Source organism: Rutilus rutilus (assembly GCF_951802725.1).
Source record: "Rutilus rutilus genome assembly, chromosome: 12".
NCBI lineage: Eukaryota > Metazoa > Chordata > Actinopteri > Cypriniformes > Leuciscidae > Rutilus > Rutilus rutilus.
The window spans coordinates 510,750-537,905 of NC_140217.1; the positions used below are offsets into that span (position 1 = coordinate 510,750).

General features: G+C 43.0%; 1 protein-coding gene across 3 annotated transcripts in view; it reads left to right on the plus strand.

The window, feature by feature from the left end:
• zeb2b (zinc finger E-box binding homeobox 2b) overlaps positions 1 to 27,156 on the plus strand; it is a 74,106-nt gene that overhangs the window by 35,587 nt on the left and 11,363 nt on the right. For all 3 annotated transcript variants that reach the window (XM_084426966.1, XM_084426967.1, XM_084426968.1), the window contains exons 3-6: positions 16,361 to 16,603; positions 20,885 to 20,953; positions 23,434 to 23,628; positions 25,067 to 25,281. In XM_084426966.1, coding sequence (XP_084283092.1) covers positions 16,361 to 16,603; positions 20,885 to 20,953; positions 23,434 to 23,628; positions 25,067 to 25,281 — 722 coding nt within the window. The remainder of the gene's footprint in view (positions 1 to 16,360; positions 16,604 to 20,884; positions 20,954 to 23,433; positions 23,629 to 25,066; positions 25,282 to 27,156) is intronic.

Consider the following 27,156-nt stretch of genomic DNA (forward strand, 5'->3'; position numbering starts at 1 on the left):
GACGCTTATCAGCATGCAGTGTGTGCATTGAGTAAGTAGTTTTCTATTCTGAAACACAGCCGTGTGTGTGTGTGTGTGTGTGTGTGTGTGTGTGTGTTAGTGGACCGGACAGTCATGTGACTGAAACTCCAGCTCTGCGGTCACTCCGGGTTTAACAGACTGAGAATTTCCTTCATGAGGAAAAGTTACATTTCTTAGTTCATCTCTTCTAGAAGTTTGAATTATTCAGATCTTCAGGAAGTCTCTCTCTCGTTCTCTATCTTTCACCCTCTTTAGTGTGTGTGTGTGTGTGTGTGTGTAGCTGTACAAGCTAAAATTGCTTCATCATGCTAAAGTGAGGTGAGCATACATTATTTAGTTAAACCTGAGGAAATCACTCCTCTCTCTGGGAATTTGTGTCAGTGTAGGCTGCTTAAATTTCAGACAGATGGACACTTTCACTCCCGCTTCAGGAGTGTGTGTGTGTTTTCAGTGCAAAATAATGAAATAAAGACAAAAACCGGCAGTGAAGATCTAATGTGAGGAAGTGCTGTCAAAATTCACTGCGGTGAATCTGTAAAACACACAAAAGCTGAGAGTATTTATTTGCATGCCATTTGACACAGATAAACCGCACAGAGCTTGTAAGCACACACACACACACACACACACACACACGTATGGCCGAGGCTGTGAAGTGTCGTGTTCAGAGATGCTCGTCCTTCGTGACGGCTGAATGCGTGACTCCGCCTGATTTTCCCATGAACAAAACAGCGTGATAAAACACTTGTACCTCTAACCTCTCAGGCCTGACTCTATGTCTCACTGTTATCTCTCACACACAGCTCAACACTTCACACAATCAGCTCAGCACCCCGGCTCTCGCTCTCATTGTGCTCGGCTTTTACTCAGGTTACCCACTAATACTGTAACTCACACTCAACAGATTCCTAGTTTAAATGATTGTTGATCAGCGTAGTCCAAATGTGTCTTCATAACCTCTCGTCAGAATCTGATCTGATCTCCACCGTGTTTCAGATATATAGAGATGTAGTGGCAGTGACCCAGTTTGCACAGTGCCATACAATTGCATATTTATACCACAAACCCTTTTTAATAATAATAATATCTCAAAAAGCATGAATGGATGCAAAATAAGAAATCCCCAACATAATAAGATGGACAGATCGTATACCATCTCCTGTTGGGCTGCACCAATCCTGATCTCACACACGAATTAGGATGTTTTATTCCACCTTATTCCAAATAAACAACAACAAACATTTTATTTTCAGTTCCTCTTATTTGTCAATCACTATTCATTAGTTCTTCAGTGATAAATCCAAGTGTTGGAAAAACATGCCTGTTTGTCTTGCACATCTCGTAAAGTGAAATGTCCATTGAGTGACAGTAAATGCTTTCTCTTGTATTGTGACTGGTGTTTCTCTCTGTGACTCAGGTGCAGTGCTGTAGATGAACAGGCTTACACATAAGGAGCATGTATTAGTTTACAAATCATGCAATAGGAATAAAGATAGTTGGTGTTTTACTGCCACGGTTATTCCCACATTTCTGCTGGTATACTGCAGTGAATTGTATGTATTGGAACAGTTTTTTCAATGAACCAATTACTATTTTTACTAGGTTTTAAGATGACTAGCTTGCTATGAAATTGCCTAACGCTCATTTTATCCAGACCAAAATCAGACAATTACGACTTCTAGACTTGTACGCAGGAACTCGGCAGGAGGACTTGAAGTCAGCGTGAACCTTGTTAACCAGTTAAAATGGCAGACAAGATAACACAGTGGAATTCTGGGAGGCGGCGTCTCCTCCTCCTGTTTCCTGCGTTGGCGTCGGTGAGAGGTTAGGTCACATTTTCTCGTGTGTTTTCAGAAGGAATGAAGCGTCGGGTGCTCGGCCCAGTGGAGGGAAACAGTTTCTCCGGGGCGAGAGATGATTAACCGTTATCTCAGCACGGATTTGACGTGCGCAGCTCCGCTGACTCAGGTAGAGTCTACCGACGCTGCACGGGAAATGAAATTTCTCCCCGTCCCACCAGGATGGAGTATAATCCTCTCGACACAACCAGATTAGCACTGCCGCTAATTGGCGACAGCTTCCTCTCTCTGTCAACCTGTTTACCGCATGTGCATGTGCAGGTGCGTGTGCGTATGTGCGCGTCTGATTTATTTTCAAGCCATTAGAGGATAAAGCCACACTGGTGTAGTGCTTAAAGGAGCTGCGTTCTTATTTACTCTCATATTCAGGTCTTGTAAAGGTGTGTAAATAGATGTTGTTGATTCTATTGACTCTACTGAAAAGAGAGAGACATTTTGAACATCTTATCCTGTAAAAAAAACACACATCTTGGCTCCGGCAGAACAGAGATATTCCGGAGCTGCAAACATCCCTGATGAGCAGCAGACAGTGTGTGTTTTACTCGGCGGGGAGGTGCAGGGTTTTTTTCCCACATGAGACGCTAGTAAAACTCTTGCTTTTGTGCGTCTAATGGTCCATTGGCACCTTGAGTTCTGTAAGAAGCCAATTTGTAGCGGTGACAGAGCTAGCGCGTGTGCGGTTAACGCGAGGCTACCTAACCGCCTCGGTTCAAGCTGTAAAAGGCTGATTAGTTTCTTTCTGCCTTGCCGCAGCTGAGTTCCTGTCACCCACACGGCTTTCATCCTCTCACACCTTACACATACACCAGCACTGATAAGAGCCGCGGTAACAAACAGGCTCACACACACACACACACACACACACACACACATAAACCAAAAAAGAAACAAGCCCACCACAAATAAAAGCTTTCAGTAGCAGCGGCCCTTTCTATGTGTTCTCTCACCTCACAGCTTTATCCTGCTTTTCTCCGGGTCCTCAGGTGGATGTCCCTCTCTGTCCTTTAGCCGGTTATTATGTTTGTCAGTAGACAATCTTTAATAAAGATGAGCTGGTGGGAGGCCTGTGATACTGACAGAACACTGTCCTCCTGAAAATAACAAAACAGCCAAAGTCCACAAAATACTGTAGACTTTCTGTTTCAGGTTATGTGCTTCCCAGAATTCCATTAGATTCATTAGGTGGATTCACAGTCTGCATATATATATATATATATATATATATATATATATATTACTGCAGATATAGTAATAGAGAAGCTTCACTCCTGATTCACTTGGAGGAAAATCCTTTATGCATTTCCCCAGCTCTAATTACCTGTTTTGCGTTTGTTAATGTTGAAAGCAGGAGCGTATAGTTTGGATAAAAGGCCTCATATCTACTGCTGAAAGGGAAGAGGTTTCATTATCAGCTCTGCGCTTAAAAGTCTCCGGCACTTGGAAGTTCAGGAAAGCTGGAGAAGATGAAAGGCTTTTGTTAAACATCTGCATAGTCCAGGTTTCCTGTGACCCGGTGAAACCCCCGGCCCTGACCGAATCACTCCCGTCTTCCTCTCTCCCTCTCTCCGTCTATCTTTCTTTGACACAGAAAAGTAAACCCTGCTGTCGTTTGATTCTATGCCGAGATGGTGACAGGAAGCAGGAGGGGAAAACAAAAGACCTCCAGGGTGAGGGATAGAGGGAGCATTATCAGGTTGGTGATGGAAAGTGCCAGTTTGCCCGACTGTTGTTTGGGCTAGAAGTCCAAAACAGTTTTCCTTAGCTCTAGCTCAATCTGCTCCCCCCTCCATGAAGACACAGTCTCGCGTCCTTCAGCGGGCAGAGGGGTGGGGTAATTAAAGCTTTCATTATTGTGTTGCTTATCTCTCTGGAAGGAGAAACGTGAAAATCCCCAAACAAAGAAAAGCGTGTATAAGATGATTATGGTGCGGTCTAAGCGCAGAAATATCGAGAGAAAAAATGGTTCCTTGCACTTTCTTAAAGCGGGAGGAGTGTGTTTATGGAGTTTGTTGGAGGATTAGATCCCTGTTGGCTTAGTTTGGAGAAAGCAAAAAGTTAGCAGTTTGGATTTTAGCTGGACTTCCATCTTGAAACTCACTAAATGTTGGAGCCCTTTCTCCTTCCAGCTTGACCGACTTTAATTGAGAACACGTGTACTTTTTAAGCATCTTCCAAATGCATAAGTCTTAAAGACTTAAAGAATTCTGAATTTAAATTAAAACAAATTCTGTCTTCAGAACAAACACACCACCATTCTGGCGTATAATGGATAGTAAACAACAGCATCAGCAGGCGCAGTTCAGTGTCAGTGAATTCCCCCCATCTGCATTTTCAGGGTTAACGGACCCTTGGAATTTTTTGTGGGAGCAAATTTCTGCAAGTTTATACAGAGCGAATAATGAAGGCAGTGGTTGACAAAGACTTCCGGTCTGCAGGGAATTCAGTTCAGACAGGAAGTGCATGGATCGGCCAAGGAGAGGGAAACCTCTGACCCGGAGACCCGTCAGCTGTCTGGGAGAACACACGGATGGCTCGCAGGCGTAGACACTGCCCCGGTGTGTGTGTGTGTGTGTGCAGAACCGCTGAGGAAGCGGGAGTCCATAATCACAATAACGTGTTTAACGTGTAAACTAGCGAGAGACGGATTATAGCTGTCCGTGGGAACTGCGAAGAGGCGACGATTCAACTGTTCACCTTTTCTCTCCACATCCGTCCTCATAATGACCTGTCTATTCTTCCGCTGTCTTTCCCTACCTCAGGCACCTTGCCTCCATTTCTTCATTGCATTTCCCAATTAGGCTTGTACTCATTGTTAGTTTATTAGCAATGGCAGGGGCTCCACAAATGTGTTTGCTGATATTCACTTGTTAATGACCAAATTCAAACCCTATTGAACGGATACGCAGCTGTGAGAGGCCGCTAATAATAGCCTCTCTGAGACAAAAGATGAAGGAAATGGCATTACAGGGGCGTAACAATAGAACTCCATTGGTACTCTAATGGCATGGCCTTTCATTTAGAAATTGTTTCCTTTTTAAATTCTTTGAGCTGCCTTGCATAAATCCCTGCGCTCAGCGGAGGCATTTCTGCAGGTCAGGAGCGTGCACGTGGGAGCGCATTTGTGCACGCTCGCTCTGAAAGGTATTTCCACCTGGGGAAAGCCCTCCCCGCGCATATATATCCTCGCATTAGCAGGGTTTTAACGAGGCAGGTACTGTTCATTAGGGCAGAGGTAAGGGGGGTGGAAAAGTGAGAAGAACAAACAAGTCGAGGCATTTGTTCGCGGTGTAATCTACACATCAATTATCCTGCTGAGCTAATTAGCACCTAGCCGTACCCCTGGTACCTGCACTCTCACAAGAAACAGCTTTCATGCCTGTGATCAAAAGAGAGCGGCTCGGAGGGAAACGCTCGGAGAACTGAGCCGGAGAGGTGGACAGGACATCAAAACTTCCAGTTTTACCCACTCAACTGTGTTGTGCAACTCTCTGCGGCCCCTCTGCACACCTAAAGAGAACAGGGAACGCTCAGTTTCGCTAGGAACGCGCTTGCGTTGGGGTGCACCGCTGGCAGAAAGACGAGAGCTTTGATGCTACCTTTTCCTTACCCTCACAAAAAAGTACCGCAGCTGAACATCACTATATGTAAGCACTAGGTAGGGTCTTTTTAAAGTCGAGACACGGAAGTAGCGACAGATCTTTTCTTCCATATTGTCATGTGCATCTAAGAAATGTAGGGGGCTGACTTGGTTCTTTGCATTGATTTTTGACGTGGGCATCCCTCTCATGATCTGAATGTGAGTCAATAGTAAGAAAGGGGTGCATTTTAAGTCCTGCATACATCACTAGAGAGAGGCCTGTAGTTGATATTTTGATTAAACATTACAAGGTCAATGTTTAAAAAAAAAATTAAACATACAGTATGCACAGAAGATTTGCTCGCTATAACATGCATTTAGAAGAATTTTAATTTCATGCCGACTTTATACAGGTATATACTGTATGCGGACAGCATGCATGTTGTGTTTTGTACGCTTGATCAAAGTTTTGCTAGAAATGTCACTATTTTGTGTGACCATTCATTTCGGGAAATTTAAACGAAATCCTCGTTCCTTGATTGGACTGCAGTTCTACACATTTTGTTCAGCTCTAAACGCACTACATATTACGTAGTGAGGGTCATTGTCTCAACGTTCAGCATACATGAGCATCTTTGTCATGCTAACGGCCTCCGCTCCGCAGTAAAGGTGCTGTTGTGTTTAAGCAGCCCAGCTGAAGATTAGGCTTAGGAGAGGCGCGTTTAGCATAAGAAAGCTTGGCGGGGGGTCCGCCAGCGTGCCGCGGGGCTGTCTGTCTCAGGTCGTTATTTGGGTTGAGCTGCGCATGGCTCTTGTGTGACAGAGCGTGGGGCGATCGCAGCATCCCTCTCTAATTAAACACGTCGCTGTGTTTCTCAAGACGGCAGTGAAAAGGCAGGTGAGAGAACAGGCGGCTGTTTACGTCATGTATTAGTAATGTGCAGGGACGCTTCCCCAGTCAAACTCGCTCCCAGAGCTAATCGATGACTATCAAGTGCGGTTGGCAAACGGTTTGCGGTGAACGTGTTTAAAGCGAGTTTAAACTGCCGGTGTTCGTCAGCGAGCAAGGGTTAATTGGGCTGTGTAACTGTGTCAGGTGCGTGTGGGGCATCGGTGGCCCCGTCGGGCTCTTCGGGCCCCTGTTGTCACCGGGGCCTCATTTGCTGATTGGAGAACGGAGGTAACAGGATGAAAAGGGTCTGTTTCCTGCAGCTTGTTTGATACCTGGTGGGGAGCTTTTCAGGTGACAAAGACCCGGAGCGGTCGGGGGGGAACAGATGTGTTCTACCCTCTCATTAGCATCTGAATGAGCCGCTCAGATTGGGCTGTCCGGGGGGTTCCACCTCTCACCTGGATAGTCCTGCTCTGATCTTTATACCATCTGAGGACCTCTGCCCCCCCGCTCCCTCTCCCCGCCTGACCCCCAGCTGGGCGCTGGCAGAGTTTTATGACAGTAATCGACCTGAGCACAGATGCTTTTCCCAAAACCTGCCCTCGAACGGATTCCACCCTCTCTTTGTGCCCGGAACGCATCGGGAAAATTCGGCCCCACAATGAATGCGACCCCCCCGTGACCCCCTCGCAGGGGCCTGGAAGACGTCCAAGAGCCTGTTTTCACCCCCCGCCTGCGCGCTTTATTATTTTATTAATTTTCCATTCACACGGACAGAAAGCCCTGCGTATTTCACCGCATCAGGTTGATAAACGGCGTTTTCCTTTTCTTCACTTCTGACAGACCCAGAGAAAACAAAAACCGACTGCTCTTTCTTTGATTGCTCTTTCTTTGATATGTTTCAGTACAATTATTTCAGCAGGAATAAAAATAGACCCAAATCAATGAGGATCGCAGCTCTGATCACTTGATCTTAGTTGAATTGAATGAGAATTTCTACATTTTTCGAGCGACTCGCAGACGCAGCGACGCTATTGTCTCCACTCGCTCTCCGTTAGTTCTCCTCGGCGTCTGAGAAACACTCGACTTCTCTCTCCTATGGGGAAGAATGTTTTAGTGCGAAAGTGTGAAGATCCCGCTGTGTATTCCTCTCCTATGTAAACACAACAGTTTTATTTAAACATCTTTGATTTGGAGAAACTCGTGCTGATCTCCAGGTGGGACTCTCAGATAAAGGTTTTCTTTCCAAAGGTTATTCCGCGCCGGACTGCCGGCCAGGAATGCGGCACAACCTTGAGCGGCTCGAAACGCTGTTCTCAGCGTCTGCTTATCTCGCTGTCCGCCCGATAGTTTAGCACTGCGGAATCAGAAGGAAAATATATATGTCCTCCGCTCTCCGCTGGTGTAAAGACTCGCTGTGTTTACTTTGCTCAGCAGACGGTCCTGCTCTTATTGTGAATGATTCATCAGTGGACATTATTCCAAAGAAGAGAAAACACACCTTGCCTTTGTCTGCCATATGCTCATTCTTTATTTATATCAAAGCAAATCACAGTCAAATGATCCCGTTACTGAGTATAATGGCATTTCAGATTGTGTTTAGCCATTATTACTCCAAACACAGTAATCTGCTCTGACAGAGCTGTGTATTATTGAAGCGCTCCTATTAATCTTGCACAAGGTGAAGTGCGTTTCAGCAGGTCAGGGAAATACTCCATATAGGCGTATAACTGTTTTAACCAGCTGTGGTAACACTAATTTTGCATTTATTTTTATAGATGTCTATTTCCATTGAACTTGACCGTATGGCTCTTTAACTGCTGTGAATATCTCTCTGTGAGCTTGTTGTTGAAACGCATCGGTTCTCAAGTGTGTCATGAATCTGCCGTCACAGATCAGAATGCTCACAAGTTTTTTGTCCACAGAAATTTTCTGGAATGTTTTGTAAGGGGAAACTTACACAACACATGTCCTCATGTAGATGGTGTGTGTGTGTGTGTGTTGCAGAGCAGATCAAATGCCTCACTCTTATTAAATAGTTTGTCTGGCTGATAACACTGCGCTGACAACCGCACCCACTCAACCCAACAACACGACATACTGCGACCGTCAGCGCATTCCACTACCTGGGCGAGAGAGAGAGAGAGTGTGTGTGTGTGTGTGTGTGTGTGTGCTGTATAGGAGTGTTTGGGTGAGGAGGGCAGAGAGAGTGTGTCAGAGAAACTATCTTTGTGAGGACCAGTTTGAGTGTTAGACCAGTGGAGTGAGGACAAAGAGAGTAAAGTGAGGACATGTTGGCCGGTCTCAGTCTCTGAGAGCCTCTAAAGGCCTGTTTGAGGGTCAAGACTTGGTTTTAGGGATAAGGTTATGATGAGGTTAAGGGTCGGTTTAGGGTCAGGGGTCGGGTTAGGCACTTAGTTGTGATGAGTAAGCGGCTAGAGATTGCACTGTGTCAATGAATGTCCTCATAAAGATAGATGTACAAGAATGTGTGTGTGTGTGTGTGTGTGTGTGTGTGTGTGTGTGTGTGTGTGTGTGTGTGTGTGTGTGTGTGTGTGTGTGTGTGTGTGAAAGTTTTAACAGCGCTCGGAGATCTGCTGAAATCCGCACTAAAGCGATCACAGCTGAGGACTTTTTGGAGTTGCATCAATATTTGATGAGCAACCTGGCTGAAAAGAGTCGAGGAGCATTTGCACATCTCCACGTTCCTCATCCTGTTCATTCACGTAAACGGCCCCATCTGAACACATTTAGGTGTACGACAGCAACAAGCCCGAGAGCAGGTGCCGTTCTGTTCGCCTTTTATATTTATACACGTTTATGGAAAATATAAAGCGTGAAGCGTGCCGAACGCTCGCCTCATTCACCAGCGACACGACCGCCGCATAAAAGGCCCTTTCAGACGAGAGAAAATAAGAAATTGTGCGTCTTTGTGCGAGAGAAGTGGCGGTGTGCCGGGGCTGGGGCAGAAAGCGTTTTATCCCGCTGAAGGTTTTGTGTGTATTTGGTTAGTTACGGCAATTACGGTCACTAACTGACAGCCAAACGCATGCGGGAGAGCGAACGGGCTCAAACACTCACTGTCGAACATCTGCTGAGAGATTTGCATATTAATTAACCCATATTAACTCTAATTATTCTGGGAAATTATCAAATAAATTAAATTTTCTAATTTTAACCTTTCCTTTGCCTGCCGGATGTGCGAGCGGAGATACCCCTGCTCGCCGCTCACCTGCAGATCCACTCACGCTTTCGGGCCTCAAACACACAGAAATGCTCTTTCATTTAATTAATGCAGTTTCTGTTGAACATCACAAACACTTTTGCTATGAAAAATTACTGTCTAATTTTGCTCATTCTGAAAATGCCAAATATATCATTTTGGGTCACACTTTATTTTAAGGTGTCTTTGTTACAGTGTAATTATATATTTAAGTACTGGGTTATATTAATTAACAACATGTACTTACTATAAGGTTAGGGTTACTTGCATGTAATTATGCATAATTTACTGTTATTACTATGGTAAGTACACTGTGTAACAAGGACACTGTAAAATAAAGCATTCCGAGTAAAAATCATGATGTTAATGTTTATAATATCTTATAATGTAATGATGATATATTTACATTTAGTGACGATTTAAGTGGAGATTTGCTGTATCGCTGCAGTGCATGAGAAGAAGTGGAACATGATTTAAATAAAACCTACAAACATTTTGCGATCAGGCTCAACTTTTGTTCAAACATTTTTTTAAATCCTCTTTTATATCATTCACAGCAACAGTGTTACACACACACACACACACACACACACACACACACACACACACACACACACACACACACACACGTCTATGATGTGCACTGATGGGTTCTCCGGCATCTGGACCGAGGCTTTTCTGTATTGTTGGCCCTGATTTTCTGGCGTCACTCGTGCGGGAGATCTTTTGTGTGTGTGTGTGTGTGTGTGTGTGTGTGTGTGTGGGGTGGGGGGGGGGGGGTGCGGGATCAGACACAGATGGTGGGAACGATCCGATCCGATCCGATCCGGGCCGGTCCCGACCCAGCTGATAAACCTCAGACCCGGTCCGGTCCAGATGAACCTCCAGACGCTCAGCCTGTTGCTCCAGACCCGCTAAAGAAATGAGACTTTAATTAAATTAGAGTCCGGCTACTGTGAGCAGAAATTATTGAACATATCCTCCCCCTTCCTGAAGCGCACACACACACACACACACACACACACACACACACACACACAGGAGTTGTTTTACACATCGCTGAGTTCCTCCATTCATTGGCCTCTCGAAGCCTCTCTCTCTCGCTCTTCTTTTGTTCGCCCTCGGCTGCTGCCCTTCTGTCTCTTTCTCTCCGCCACACACACACACACACACCCTTCTCTTTCTCTTTTCTTGAGGCGTTGTGGGGTTGATCCCCCATATCAGCCTGGTTTTCCAGACTCGGGAAGAGATTCCTATCATAACAATTCATGGAAACACAATCAAACAAACTTTGCTTGCAAGAGAAACAGAGTCTTGTTGTTGATGAGCATTATAGTTTATGATTATAGTTTATGATTATAGTTAATAACTCTCATGAGAAACAGGAGTCTGAAACTGATCTCACACACTTCTCATCAGATCAACACACTCACTTTACGGCTCTAAACTCTCATTTGACTGAGCAAAACATTCTCCTCTCGGATCGCATGAACAGCCAATAGAAACAGTTATAAATCTGCTTGAAAGTTCCTCTCCAGAACAAAAACATATTGCTTTTGTTGAGATAAAAATTATATATTTATAAATTGGGTAAATTTGGTAACACTTTACAATAAGGTCCCAATAGTTAATGCATTAACTAACATTAACTAACAACGAGTGATACATGTCTTGCATTTCTTTGTTTCCGTTAGTTAAGAACACAAGTTCATGTCAGATCAACCATTACACAAATAATATACAGATACACATTATGGTTTTATGATGTGTAACTATAATGTGCATCAAAACAAGAATCTTTTTTTATCTCGCAAGCTAAGTTTGTTTCCATTAATTGCTGTTATATAAAACTATTTATTAGTAAATGATTGGCTTTTATTATCATTGTCTTTTATAATGAATTTGAAGAGAAGTGAAGATATGAGTGTTGAAGCTGATGGTTCAGGTGATCTCTGTGTGTGTGTGTGTGTGTGTGTGTGTGTGTGTGTGTGTGTGTGTGTGTGTGTGTGTGTGTGTGTGTGTGTGTGTGTGTGTGTGTGTGTGTGTGTTAGGGTTGCCAACTGTCCCGAATTAGCCGGGACGTCCCGTATTTTGGGTCTAATTTGTCCTGATTAAATAGACGGCTACTCTGATCCACGGACTGATACGACAGCAACACTTGAGGGCGATCACCACACCGCATCATCCACAGCCCACACGCACATCAGACCATAAGAAGAACAAACTCTAAATTGAGATTTAAATTTTGGGACAAATGATTGTTTGATTTGCGAACAGAATCCTGCTGTCTGGTCACTCCCGGTTCGATCCGGAGATTCCGGACTCGCGCAAACGGCAAATCCCTTTCACTGTCCACTCCTGACGGGTTTAGATTTCGGTGAATCAGTTTTGGTGAATTCAAACAACGTGATTATAGTTCATGAGTCCGACATCCAGCCACGCAAGACAACAGGAACTCTTCCTGAGGGAAAAGTATGCTATTACTTTCTTTAATTTCTTCAAAATAGTGTATAGTGTTACTAAAGCTTTCTATTTCAGATAAATGCTATTATTTTGAACTATGATTTGTGTGTAGGCCTAATGTGACTTTGTCTGTGTGACCTTAACATTCTTTTTAGAATTAAATTGTACATAAACAGGTTAAGCAAAACAAATGTGTTTATATCTGAGAAAATGTTGAACACATACGAACCCTAATGGCATATGCTGTGTGATGCAGAAGCTACACATGTTTTGAGTGTCCCTTATTTTCCTGTAAAGAACCACGATTGTCCCGCATTTTTCTTTTCTGAAGTTGGCAACCCTAGTGTGTGTGTGTGTGTGTGTGTGTGTGTGTGTGTGTGTGTGTGTGTGTGTGTGTGTGTGTGTGTGTGTGAACAGAAATCTGGATGATGTCATGAGTGATTTTGTGTTGTTTTGTATTTGTGTTAAAAGTGACTTTTGTGACCATTTATCCAGCGAACTGCTCAAGCATGCGTCACTGCAAAGCTTTATTATCAACGTTTCCAGTCGAGTCTCCTTTATTAATGCAGCAGCTTTACAGTACTGAGTGTTTCAGAGCAGCTTTACAGTACTGAGTGTTTCAGAGCAGCTTCACTGAGATAACAGGGGAATAATGCAACAAAGTTTGTTTCCAGAAGAAAATAGCGTCAGTCCAGCTGAAGTGAGTTCAGTGATGATTCATTTCTGTTGTAAAAAAAGTTATTAATTTAGTTCAGTTTAGTTTTAGTTTAGTAATTTATATCCGCTCTGGAGAAAGCGTGATGTCATGGTCCAGCTCAGTCCTGGTGTAATGCTGTCAATGCAGGAGATCAATAATACTGTCCAATATCAAATATTGGTGTATATTATATTGGTGTATACAAAATAATATACTATTTTAATAAATAAATAAATAATTTATATAGTACATTTCATACACAATGGTAATTCAAAGTGCTTTACATAGAATAAATTAAAATAATCAAAAGAAAAAATTAATGATTTATATACACTGTAAAAAAATAAATCATAAATTTAGATTTTATTTTATTGGGCCAATTGAAAAATGTAGATGTGATCAGTCACTAGAAAATTTTGAGTTGGGAAGATTAGACATTTTTTACAGTGTACCAGTAATAATACTTTAAAATCAATCCTAAATGTAACTGGGACTGGTGTGATGTTCCAACGCTATCTCACGACCTCACTCGTACGAATTTGTACGATTTGTCTAAACCCACGTGATGGGTAGGTTTAGGGGCGGGGTCAGGGGTAGGTCATTCGTATGAATTCATACGAATAAGCCACCTCGTAGAATTTGTACGTTTTCCCGTGAGATCGGGCTCGATGTTCATATGTTCTGGTTCTGCTCAGCGTTCTGTATGAGCTGACACTGTGTTCTGGTGTTTTTGGGAAGGCCAGTGAGGAGTCCATTACAATAATCCACCCTGCTGGTGATGAAAGCATGCACACGTTTCTCTACGTCTGGAAACAAAACATCTTATTCTTGCAGTATTAGTCAGATGATAGTGTGCTGATTTAGTTATTGCTCTGACATGACGACTGAAGCTAAGGTCTGACTCTCGTGTCACACACAGATGTTTAGTTGTTCGACCCCTAGAGTGGAGGCGTTCACCTTGAGAACTTCATCTTTGTTTCCAAACGCAATGACTTCAGTTTTGTCTGTTTAGCTGCAGAAAGCTTTGGCTCATCCAGCTGTTGACTTCACCAGTGCGTCGGCACAGGGAGTCACTGGGGCTGTAGGGTTAGCCGATAGGGCTCAGTAGATCTTAGGGACTCCGCAGGTCATGATGTCCACTCGGATGGGAGAGGTTATTATGGGAGAATAGGAGACCATAAGTCTAAGTACCACCTGAACCATTTTAGGACCAGAAACTCAGTCTGTTTGAGCTGTTTTAGACTCACTTTGAGCAAGTTCCTATGGTTTAATATGTGTGTGAGTGTGTGTTGTGCTGGAGAACGCCAGTGTGTGTGTGTGTGTGTGTGATTAGCAGAATGACAGGCCTGTCTCGAGCATCGCGTAGGTTAAGCCCAACATTAACGTGACTGGGGCAATTAGCATTGTCATTTTAATTATCTGTGGCATCGGAGTGAGAGATGTTCCTTTTATTTGTTGAGATGAAAAGCAGAGGAGCAGGTAGACGACAGAATGGCAGTCGTAATCGCCTTTGTTCCTCTGACACTCGTGAACGCGCGGCGAATAGAGTGTCATCAGAGCAACTTCTCCAGCGAGTAAACATCGTCTCTCTTTGTGTCTGCGCTGGCGAACACAAAAGCTGATTAGAGGAGGTGAGGAATCTGTGTAATGGCTGCCGGGACTTTAGCAGGTTGGAATTATTGTGTTGAAAAGCACAATACCGGCGTCTGTCAGACAAACAAAGAGTTTTACTCCATCTGAAGTTCCTCACAACCCATCATTATTCATCGGCCTTTCAAATCTCACAGCAGCGAGTACAAAGTTGATGGATTTTGTTTTTAACTTCTCAAGATGTCATTTCCACTTTGTGTGGAAGCGCTCTCTCTCTCTCTTTCTCTCTCTCTCTCTCTCTCTCTCTCTCTCTCTCTCTCTCTCTCTCTCTCTCTCTCTCTCTCTCTCTCGCTCCCTCTCTATCTCTCTCTCTCTCTCTATCTCTCTCTCTCTCTCTCTCTCTCTCTCTCTCTCGCTCCCTCTCTCTCTCTCCTTGTTTCTGTTATTCATTTTACATAACCTGTTCATGAACACATACTTATTATTAGTGTCTTTTATGACATCACAATTTGCTCAGATGCAACGGTCAGAAGTTATTAAAAGTTTGGGGTCGGTCAGATTCTTTAATGTTTCTGAAAGAGTCTCTTCTGCTCATCAAAGCTGCATTTATTTGATCAAAAATACAGTAAAAACAGTGAAATATTATTCCAGTGTAAATCATCTGTTTTCTATGTGAATATACAGTAAAGTGTAATTTATTCCTGTGATCAAAGCTGGATTTCAGCATCATTACTCCAGTCTTCAGTGTCACATGATCCTTCACAAATCACTCTAATATGAGGATTTGATGATCAAGAAACATTTATGATTATTATCAAATAATTTGATTGAAATGTTGAAATAGTTCATATTTCTGTGGAAACCGTCATATATTTTATTCTTCAGGATTCTTTGATGGATATAAAGTTCAAAAGAACAGCATTTATTTGAAATAGAATCTTTTGTAACATTATAATTGTCTTTACTGTCACTTTTGATCAGTTTCGTCTCTGATGAATAAAACGAACGAATACGTTGCGAGGCTGTAAAGCTCATCTTTAGGATTGTGTGTAATAGTTTGAATACTGGGAGAACTTATGGTGGAAAACATGATCTATAATTTGCTGACAATTCAGCTGTAATATTTTTTAAATGAATATGTTGATTTGACGCACATAGTGTTTGTAAATAATAAGCTGTGTTTCAGTGTGGCTGGAGAACAAAGTCGTTCTCATGAATGTTCTTCAGATGTTTCTCGTTTGTGATCCTGATTTCCGCTCCAGATCCGCCTATTCCTGTCCAGAATTACAACATCCGGTGTGTGAGTGTGTGAATGTAGATGTGTTGAAGGTATATCTGGACCACACATCAAGTCTGAATGTCTCACTTATTCTTTTGGCTTTTCTATTCTTATTCCTTCCCTCCCTCTTTCTCCTCTCCTCCCTCGCTCTTTCTCTCACGGAGAGCATTACTCAGTCTGAACTTGCCTAAACCCTTGTGGTCACACCTCTTGAAAAGGTTTTGTTTCCTCTGTCAATTGGTATTCAGCCCAGGTCATATGCGCACACACACACACACACACACACACACACACACACACCGTTTTCATTTTAATTTGCACCTGTTGTGCAGTTGTTCAGGAGGCAAGTGCAGACCAGTGGATTAGCCAAAGATCATGTTAGGAACAGAAATTCCTAGTGTAATCTGTGTGTCCACGGGGGAATGTTAATATAGACTGGGCTGTGTGTGTGAGTGTGTGTGTGTGTGTGTGTGTGTGTGTATCTTCTATATTTTGAGAACAAATTTGTACCCAGAAGTGACCAAAACCTGACAAATCTCCACAAACCTCTCTTTATGGTCGTCCTCATTTGTAGATCTGGTATAAAAAAAAAAAAAATAAAGTAATGAAAGGTTTTTTAATAATGTAAAAATACTCGCTCTCACTAAATTTAAACAATCCACAAATAAAGCTCTCAATTATGTATAAAAATGTCGGTGAGATCATAATCATTTTGTGTTATAATCTGTAATATTGATCATGTGTGTTTTTTCTCCACAGTGTTGGACTTTGAGAACGTGGTGGAAACGGGATCGGAGACTGAAGAAGAAGACAGACTCCTGGTGTCGGAGGAGGGGAGTCCCATCAGCCCTGTCAATCATGAGTCCGTGGCCCCGCCCTCCCCGACCCTGGGACACGCCCTCCTGATGAAGACCGTGGATGATGAAGATGATATGAAGGACAGTGGAATAGAGAACCTTTGGAACGAAAACGACTTGCTGAGTGCGTCAGTCGACGGAACCGGTGAGCCCCGCCCTCTTTTTTAATATCTAAAACACGCCCCATATGTTGAAGACATACCTCCTTTTCTCATAGACACGCCCCATGTTCACTTAGACACGCCCCTTGTTCTCTTAGACATGCCCCTGTTATCTTAGACACACCCCTGTTCTCTTAGACACGCCCCTGTTATCTTAGACATGCCCCTGTTATCTTAGACACACCCCTGTTCTCTTAGACACGCTCCATGTTCTCTTAGACACGCCCTATGTTCTCTTAGACATGCCCCTGTTATCTTAGACACACCCCTGTTCTCTTAGACACGCTCCATGTTCTCTTAGACACGCCCTATGTTCTCTTAGACATGCCCCTGTTCTCTTAGACACACCCCTGTTATCTTAGACACACCCCTGTTATCTTAGACACACCCCTGTTCTCTTAGACACGCTCCATGTTCTCTTAGACACGCTCCATGTTATCTTAGACACACCCCTGTTCTCTTAGACACGCTCCATGTTCTCTTAGACACGCCCTATGTTCTCTTAGACATGCCCCTGTTATCTTAGACACACCCCTGTTATCTTAGACACACCCCTGTTATCTTAGACACACCCCTGTTCTCTTAGACACGCTCCATGTTCTCTTAGACACGCCCTGTGTTCTCTTAGATACGCCCTATGTTCTCTTAGACACGCTCCATGTTCTCTTAGACACACCCCTGTTATCTTAGACACGCCCCTGTTATCTTAGACACGCTCCATGTTTGCTTAGACACGCCCCTGTTATCTTAGACACACCCCTGTTCTCTTAGACACGCTCCATGTTTGCTTAGACACGCCCATGTTTGCTTAGACACGCCCATGTTCTCTTAGACATGCCCCCTGTTATCTTAGACACACCGCCTGTTATATTAGACATGCCCCCTGTTCTCTTAGACACGCCCCCTGTTCTCTTAGATACGCCCTATGTTCTCTTAGACCGGCTCCATGTTCTCTTAGACACACCCCTGTTATCTTAGACACGCCCCTGTTATCTTAGACACACCCCTGTTATCTTAGACACGCCCCATGTTCACTTAGACACGCCCCTTGTTCTCTTAGACATGCCCCTGTTATCTTAGACACACCCCTGTTCTCTTAGACACGCTCCATGTTCTCTTAGACACGCCCTGTGTTCTCTTAGATACGCCCTATGTTCTCTTAGACACGCTCCATGTTCTCTTAGACACACCCCTGTTATCTTAGACACGCCCATGTTCTCTTAGACATGCCCCCTGTTATCTTAGACACACCGCCTGTTATATTAGACACGCCCCCTGTTCTCTTAGACACGCCCCTCTAATAGACATGGTGCTGAAACCTGCTCTCAGCCTCCAGTGCATCGTTTTCTAAAACACGCCCCTTCCATTGAAGACACACCCCCTGTTATCTTTGACACGCCCCCTGTTCTCTAAGACACGCCCCTCTGCTAGATATGGATCTGAAACCTGCTCTCAGCCTCCAGTTCCTCTTTAATTATGGCGTGTGTTTGTGTCTGTAATCGTTGGGTTTGTGTTAATTGCGGAGCGTCAGTGTGAACGCGCTCCCGGTTTCCTCCTGCAAGCATCACTGGTGCAGTCAGAGACGCAGAGAGATAAATACTCTTAATGAGGGAGAGAGGTAATCATTAAGGGAGGCCAGGCTGCTGCTCAAGTCATTAAGAATCTTAAATGAAATTTTTATTTTTATGATAGCCATTTACATGTGTAATAAGAGTCAATGATTCTTAGAAGCGTATGACAGAAACATAGGAGTGTGAGAGCCCATGGAAGACAGACCATCTAAATGAGCACTTCTTCGCTATTCATTTCTGCTAATGAACTAGCTGTGCACAGAGCCGAGAGAAAGAGGGGGCGTTCGGGAGGCTAAAAATTTAATACGCCCCAGAAAAAGAGAAGACGAGCCTGGGTTGTGGCGTCAGGAATACTGTGAAGTCTGATCTTCCTCCAGTCGAGCAGCGCTTCATTATTTACAGGCCGTCGACGCGCTCCGGAGAGTCCGTGTGTTTCACTGCCTCTGGTCCGGGTTTCCCACACTTCTGTTCCAGGACCTGTTAGAGAACACCTCACGGCACAGGGCAAATAACACCATCAAACCAACATACTACATATTATTATTATTATTATTATTATTATTATATTTAGAAATCTTTTTTTTCAGATTTTATTTACATTTTATTTAAAGGTTGTTTTTGTAATTTTTATTAGATTTTAATCATCTTAAAAATAAATAATAATTTAAAAATATGTCTATATAGATATATATATATATATATATATATATATATATATATATATTTTAGTTTATTGATTTGAGTTATTTTAGTAGCCTACTTCAACAAAAATGAGAAATGTTAAATAATAATAATTGTGATCAAACAAGTTTAAGTATTTATTTTATTTTATTTCAATTAAAATTTATTTTATTGTAAGTAACAGAAATTTTATTTGTAATATTTTTTTTAATTTTCAGTTTTTATTTTAATTTTATTTAAAATGTTAGTAACTTTGTTGTCTTTTTTGTCATTTTTATTAGATTTAAAAAAAAAATATATATATATATATATTGTTTTATAAATTTTTATTTCAATTATAGTTTTAGGTATTTTAGTACTTCAACAAAATTTTGAAATGTTAAATAATAATACTAATTATTGTGATAAAATAAGTATAAATTTTTTTTTTTCAATTAACATTTATTGTATTAAAAGTAACAAAATTAAATTTTTTATGGTTTTAGTTTTTGTAAACGATAATAACCCCTCCGCACACTCTCAATCGACTACAGTCCTGCATTCTGCAATTACGGTTTGTTTTTTAATATATATATTATGAATATTATGTCCACAGTATGAGCGCAGACTCTGATACTCAGTGATAGAGTTGTTGTGATTATTTTCAACATGATGCCACGAATGCTGTTGATAAAGCTTAACTCCTATTGAACCCGGAACATTCCTTTAATTTGATAAACCCTCTTGGAGCCGGAATGTCTGTGATTCCGCTGTGTTGCAATTCCATGATGTGTGTGTGTGTGTGTGAGTGTGTGTGTGATAAAAACCACGGCCATGTTTCTGTGCTGCTGGGTGACGTTCATTAGCTCCAGAGGAAGAAGCCAAAGTCTCTCTCTCTCTCTCTCTCTCTCTCTCTCTCTCTCTCCTCTGTTATGCTCTCTTTCCAAACTTGTGGGCATTTCCTCAGTGTGTGTGTGTGTGTGTTCTCCAGCGTTTGGTGCCGGTGTGTCTGCTCTAGTACCTCGACTCATAGCTCAGTCCTGAGATAAGCTCTCTCTCCCCCTCTCTCTCTCTCTCTCTCTCTTCTCCTCGTGTGTTTGCTTCGGTCAGTCAGATTCGTCCTTGACTCGCTCTCATCTCCCATAATGCCCGTCTCTAGTGTGTGACACTGTTATCACTGACAGAAAGCTGAAGTAAATCACCTGGCCTGCTTGTTTTCCTCTCCCTTCGTTCTCCCGGTCCTAACGGTCCTGACGGGAGCCGTGTGTTTTCGTTCTCCCGGTCCTGACGGTCCTGACGGTCCTGATGGGAGCCGTGTGTTCTCAGATGTTTGGAGATGAATCATCATGAGGAATAGCTTCAGCTCGGGTCTCTGTTACTCAGACGAGAGCTCAAACACCAGCCCTGAACACTTCCCATGTTCCCCTGAAACACTGATAGTCAAACTGTGGATTGCAGGAAAAAAGCAAAGGTGCTTTTATTAAAGAAGTAAATAGAGTCGATTCTGATTCTAAACTGATTATTCATTCTGCTGACAGTGACCGTCGTTATGGTAAATCCTCTGTTATTAGTGGATGACGGTATTAGACAGGAGGTTCAGCAACAGGTGAAAACACAGAGAGATGATCTCAGAATAATGATATTGAAGTGTGTGTTTTCTGCATTTGTGTTTCTCATGTTGTCAGTGGTTTAATTAGAGACTCAGTGTTTAGTTTCTGTGCCAGAGACGGATCAGTGAACTGAAGACACACACACACACACACACACACAGACACACTCTCTCTCTCTCTCTCTGTGTGTGTGTGTGTGTGTGTATGTGTTTGCTTGTTCAGGTGGACAGAACATTCTTGAGCTGAGTTTGCTCTCTCTTGTTTCCCAGCGCGCTCGGCTCGTTCCTCTGCTGTGTGTGTGTGTGTGTGTGTGTGTTGTCAGTGTAAATAAGTGGGTCGCTGTGAGTCCTGAGATGCAGAACGAGATGTGTCCGCCAGATGCAGTGTGTCAGTGTGTTAATAGACTCTTCTGTCTCGTTCTCAGATGAACTGAAGGGAGATTACGACACTATGGGACCCGATGCCACTCTGCAGCCGGTTGCGAACGGTACAGGTGAGTGTGTTGAGTCGCTTGACATTTTTAAAGAATCATATTAAAAATCATATTTTTGCTGTTTCAGGATCTACTAGAACAGGTTTTCCTGCTTGAATGTTGATTATTCTCCTCATATTCTCCATTGTTGCGGCTCCTCTCTTCCCAGTCTGTCAGTAACGCTCTGTTTACTTCCTGTCTCTATGAAGCCCCTCCTCCTGAAAAGCACACTGTGCTCTGATTGGTCGACTGGAGCGGTGTGTTGTGATTGGTCGTGTAGAGGAAATGTCCCGCCCCTTTCCATAACCGGCAGTTTAACACACTCCTAACTAACTCAACCAGGCCCCGCCCCTTTATTCTGCGTATTAATTATCATAATGAGGAATATTGTGACGTGTTCGTTCCCGGAAGAAACTTCAGGAGTTTCAGGAGTTCAGGAACACTGACTCTGATATAGACATAAACATCAACATTACACACTAAAGAAAGGTAGAAAAAGCACATCAGATCCTCTTTAAGCTTATTTTAGGAGCATTAAGATTCTTCTGCATTGTGACGATACTCTAAGGACAGTGAGACACATCTTAACTTTCATGACTCTGTGTGAACAGACACTTTCCTCTTGTTTGTTTGTCATTCTCATTATTCCAATGGGTAACTTTCATCCGATTCTCATGAATTATAATACAAAGAAAGATGACCATGGGACGAGAGCAGAATATGTGCTGTTTAACAGTGTTATCAGTGTCTGAAAGGCAAAGACAAACCTGAACTCTTGATCCTGAACACGGCTCTTCTGCTGCAGTTCAGCTAGATCTCAATCCACAATCTCTCTGTTTGAGATCAGAGTTTATTTCCATGAGCTGTCACTGGTGATGTACTTCAGGAGGAGGGATGTGTAGTTTTAATAAAGCTTTCTAATGTTAGACACACACTCCAGAGACACACACCTCGAGTCGGCCCACGATCTCCACTCCAGCGGCAGAAGGAGAACATTAGCAACTGAAGACTTTACTCTGCTTTCACTGCGAGCGCGAACTTCCCCAAATCGCATTTCAGGCCAAAATCTAATTTGTGCGTAAACTCGATTTGTTTAGATCATGTAAGCCGCAGAACCCACACCAGCGAGGAGCTGAACGTGTTCATCTGTCGCTCACGCGTGTTCACGCGAGCGCTGGCGAGTAATGAGAGAGGAGGGAAATCATTTGCTCTGTTAAATAATGTTAAAGGGCTGCCGGCTCTCTGACATTTTCAAGACATTTTTGACAGCGACACAGTCCAGCGGCTCGACCTTTGCACAAATGAGACGATAAAATGTTTACTGTCAGACAGACCTCACGACAGAGTTTACACCTTACACAAGCTCATCCTAATTAAAAGGTAGCTTATAAAACTCAAGTCCAACATGCGCTGTCTCTCACGTAATGTTTAACTTGTCAAAGCTATTTATTCTGTTGGATAATAACAGAGAACACCTTCAGTGTCCTGCGTCTGCTGTTGCAGAGGACAATTATTACTCTTTATTTTCACAAGACGTTTTGGGATTCTCTTTCATAGCTTCAAAGTTTCACGTTTTTCTCAGATGATTCTCCTAAAAATCGAAACAGACCCAAATGATTCATGAAGACGTATCGAGCCAAGGCACTCGAGAGTTAAAGTACATTTTGTTAATATATACATTTACCTTAACTCTCGAGTGTTGATACGGTTTTATAAGTCGCATTTTTTTTATTTTCCCTACATACATCCAAAGATACGTATGTTTACACCCGATGCTGTGCTTTTCTGCACTCCTTGTCTTATAGACCCAAAGGATTCATTAGTTGTCATTCAGTGTAGAGCAATGCAGATTATATATAGAGCAGCTCGGCTCGTTCGATGAGAAACCTTTGAGTTCATATTGAGATCTCTTCATTTGAATTTCTGACTTTGATATATTGATATATTTGCTAAATCTGAGCACAATTTTTAAGATGTCTTCTGAAACTCGAGAAGAGATGCGGTTTTCTCAGGAACTCTTCGTTTGCTCTCTAGGAGAAACAGCTGAGAAATTAAATGTGCAATTTTTCCTTTTTTTGAGCATTTTCAGTCATTTTCCTAAATGCATTTTCCCATCAAAAATCTCCCATTTTTAAATCTGAATCCGCCTGGTTAGGAGAACTCAGAGGCGATGTCGGGATTACGGCGTACATCCTTTCTGCTCCATGTCTGATTGCCCCTAATACATTTAAAAGTAGAAAAAGGGTTTATCGTTAAAAGCTTTCCCACAATTCGAATGGTTCTCCCGTTAGATTAAGTCATATTTCTTATTTTAGTGGCCATTAGGTGGCTAGATACGGCAGTAATTTAGACATATCCCTCCCAGAACGTTTCTCTAATGTTCCTGCGTTCTTTTATCACAGATGCTGCCGCATGTTTCCATCACCTTTCAGTGCACTATATTTCTCACATGGATGCAGGTTTTATTTAAAGGCTTTCTCTGTGTGTGTGTGTGTCTCTAGTGAAGAGCGTCCACTGCGCTACTGAGTTTGAGGATTTCTTCGGGAAGCGTAAACTGGTGGACAGTGAAAGCCATGTGGTCAGCATTGCCGAATACCTCCAGAGAGGAGACACAGCCATCATCTACCCCGAGGCTCCCGAGGAACTGTCCCGATCCCGGCTCGCCACGCCCGAAGCCCACGGACACGAGGAGAACGGTGAGAGCGCGGGCCAGCTGTCGTCTGAGTGTTTACCTTTAGAGCGAGGGCCAGCTGTCCGAGTGGTGAAATCATGAACCCCAAATCTCCCGTCCCGAGGGGGTTACGCCGCATACCTCTCTTATGAAGAACGTGTGAAAAATTAGACGTGCGAGCCACCAGAAGCCATTACAGCGAGAGAACACAACTGGCCCCGAACACGCCAGCAATCGCACTGCGTCTGCGTTTAAACCAGTGTAAACAACTGCTTTTAGCCAGTTTGGGTTAGCAGCAGTTCATTCCAAAATAGTCAGAAGAAGTCAAGGTTAATTCTGTGTTTAGCATCTGCTTATTTCAGAGTTTGCGTTCTCGAGCTCCAAACACTGTCGTGTAGATGAACGGCCAGAATGCATTACAAGCGGCCCCTAAGTTAATACCTAATGATCTTTACAACGGAAGTGAATCAATCAAAACTAACTTTATCTGGACAATAACTTTATTCTAGATCTGCTGTAAAGCCTAAACAATCTCTGTTACTGTAATCTCCTGTTATCACTGTAAAGCTGCCCTGAAACACTCTATAATGTTAAAGCTCTATATAAATGAAGGAGACTTGACTTGACTTCTGCTTCAAGACCCTTATTTAGCACTGGACGTCAAGTGGCGACCCAACACTGCATCAAAATTATACTGCTCAAAATATAGTCTAAATTGAATGTTAACATAAACTAAATGAATGCATCTACAGAGCAGGGTGGCCGAAACTATTCTCATTTTTGCCATCATATTTACATTTACATTTATGCATTTGGCAGACGCGACTTACATTGCATTTCAAGGTACACATTTACACTCTTATCAGTTCTTGCTTTCCCTGGGAATCAAACCCATGACCTTGGCACTGCAAGCGCTACTGGTTGAGCTACAGGAAAGCATTTTTAATGATAGCAGATAAGATGGACTCAGTTTCTTTTAGAAATCTTTCTTTTCTTTTACAATATTTACTGAAAATATGCATTATCCACTTTGGAACTGACACTACCACTTTTTTACTTTTTACTTTTTTCTTTTTTTTTTAATTGGCTGCAGTTATTGGCCAGTGCCAATCATCTTATAATTGGCCAAACATAATCCAAAATAATTGGCCTGGCTGACATATCTGTCTATCACTAGTACGTTCTCATATAAAGAGTGGAAAAGAGCGTGTTGCATTTCTTCCATCACATAAAGCCCATGAGCAAAACTCAGCGAATCGTGTGAATTTCGAGTGCACTTACTGTGAGTGTGTGTCCATGCATTGGCGTGAGTGTGTGTACGGGTGGCAGTGCCAACCTTGACGATGGCACACAGCGGAGCAGATTGTACAGATACCTCCTCATACCAGCCTGGGCACAGCGCCCATTCGCTGCCATTGGTTTGCTGACCTTTTGGCCCGTTGCCCTTCTCTCTCTTTCTGCAGACCTGCCACCTGGAACTCCAGATGCTTTCGCCCAACTGTTGACCTGCCCCTACTGCGACCGGGGCTACAAACGCTTGACTTCCCTAAAGGAACACATCAAGTACCGGCATGAGAAAAACGAGGAGAACTTCGCCTGCCCTCTGTGTAGCTACACGTTTGCTTACCGCACTCAGCTGGAGAGACATATGGCCACACACAAGCCAGGACGAGATCAGGTGAGCCCTCTCTCAGCCTCTCTACATCTAATGTGCTGTATTCCCTCCGAGAAAAGATATCATTTTGATTGGCAATCATTATTAATTTTTCATGGCATTTTGAAGATGCAGATCTTTTAATGGTTATAGCCTTAATTGAGGTCTAAATGGTTTTTTGATGGCCTGCTCTGATATGATTCTGCAAGTCTTATATTCACGATCGAATGACTATGTTAATTTCCAATTTAGAAATTGTATCCGCTCTTTAGGTTTTCTTTTTTATGTTCTTTAAAAGTCAGTTTCTCCGCGGTGACAGAGTAACACATCATAATTTCCATGTGCGTAAATGATAAACGCAAGTCAAGCACTCAGCGTTTTATCTCTTAACAATCTGTTGAAGCATTATTTACACACATTATGTGGGTCGTTGTGGCTGTTGCGTTCCCCTGTGTGAACAGGTAGACACACTGGAGGTGTAAAACCATGTAAAATGAGTCTCCGGAGACTAAGCTACTTCAAACTTATCTCCACAAGTGTAGTGTGGCATCACAGTCGCTCATGTAATCATCTGAGCTGAGGTACAGCCGCTCTTTTATCTCTCAGACATGACGTTCTTACTAGAACAGAATGATTTGATACACGATGAGCTGCCAACTTCTTCACCTGATGCCACGGGCCGCTCAAAACATAAACAGATGGCCCATTCTGCACCCGTGACCTCTCTAATCCACAAATTACTTCCTATTTGTTGGTCTTTGTTTGTGCGCTTCATCTTGAAAGACTTTCCCGTTGAAAATGTGCTGTTGTCTGAAAACCCGAAATCCACTGAAATCAGTCAGGACATGCACTAGAGCGTCTGGTCTACCGATAAAGCTGATTTTTACTTTGCTGTGGACGACAAATATGCAAATACCCAATCAAATGCTCCGCCCACATCGTGCTTGACACACTTGTGAGCGCGACAGTATCACACCGGGAGGAAAAATCCCTCTCCTCTCGCTGCTGCCAGTCACAATTAGACCGGCGGAGTGACTGTATCACATCGAGGGTAATGGCAGGACTAAAACCTGCCTCCATCCTCAGAGGGAAGGTGGGGGGCGTAAAGCAGCTGTTGCTGTTTGTTTATGCGACTCAGCAACATATGAGCGAATGGTGGGGTCCCTCCCCGGCGTGGGCCGCACGGCTCCCCGCTTGATGTTTGAAGGTTGCCGCTGTTTGAACAATCCTCCCTGTGTCCTGTGCTTTATGCCATCTGTCTCCAGTGGAATGCGGGCCTCTCTCTCCCCACCAGTTGTCGGAGCCGATCATGGGCGGCGCTCACAGGCCTTTTGTGTTCCTCGGCCCGTTCGACATACTCACCTCCCACTCTGAATTAATTGTGCTCGCCTGGTGTGCTCTCCGCTTCTCCGCACTGACGCCCGTATTGTTGTTGTTGTTGTTATTGTTATTATATTTTGATTTTCGAGGCTCTGCTTTGAATTGCAAATGCGAGGGGTGCAGCGTTCATGTTCTACCTTTGAACAGCAAATGAAGTGCCTGCCTACAAGCCGCATTCACGCATTATTAAAGAGACGTTTGAAGCCTTTAAACAGTCTACATTTGCGTCCCAATTACGAAATTGCAACATTTATGTGAGCCCACCTTTTTGCGTAATGAACTCTTTGCTCAGGTATCTGAAGGATGTGTTGGTTAAATATGCAAGATTTATTTGGAACGATTATGCTAAATTAGATGAAGTGGATCATTTATGCCTCCCTAATGAGGAAAAAAGTCTTGGAAATGGGATTTTTTTTGTTCTTTTTTTTTTCGCTGCCAATGCAGCGTTTCTGGCTCTAGAGTCAGGAAATGAAAAGGTATGAGATCCTCTGTTATCGCTGCTCAAATGCACCCAAGCAA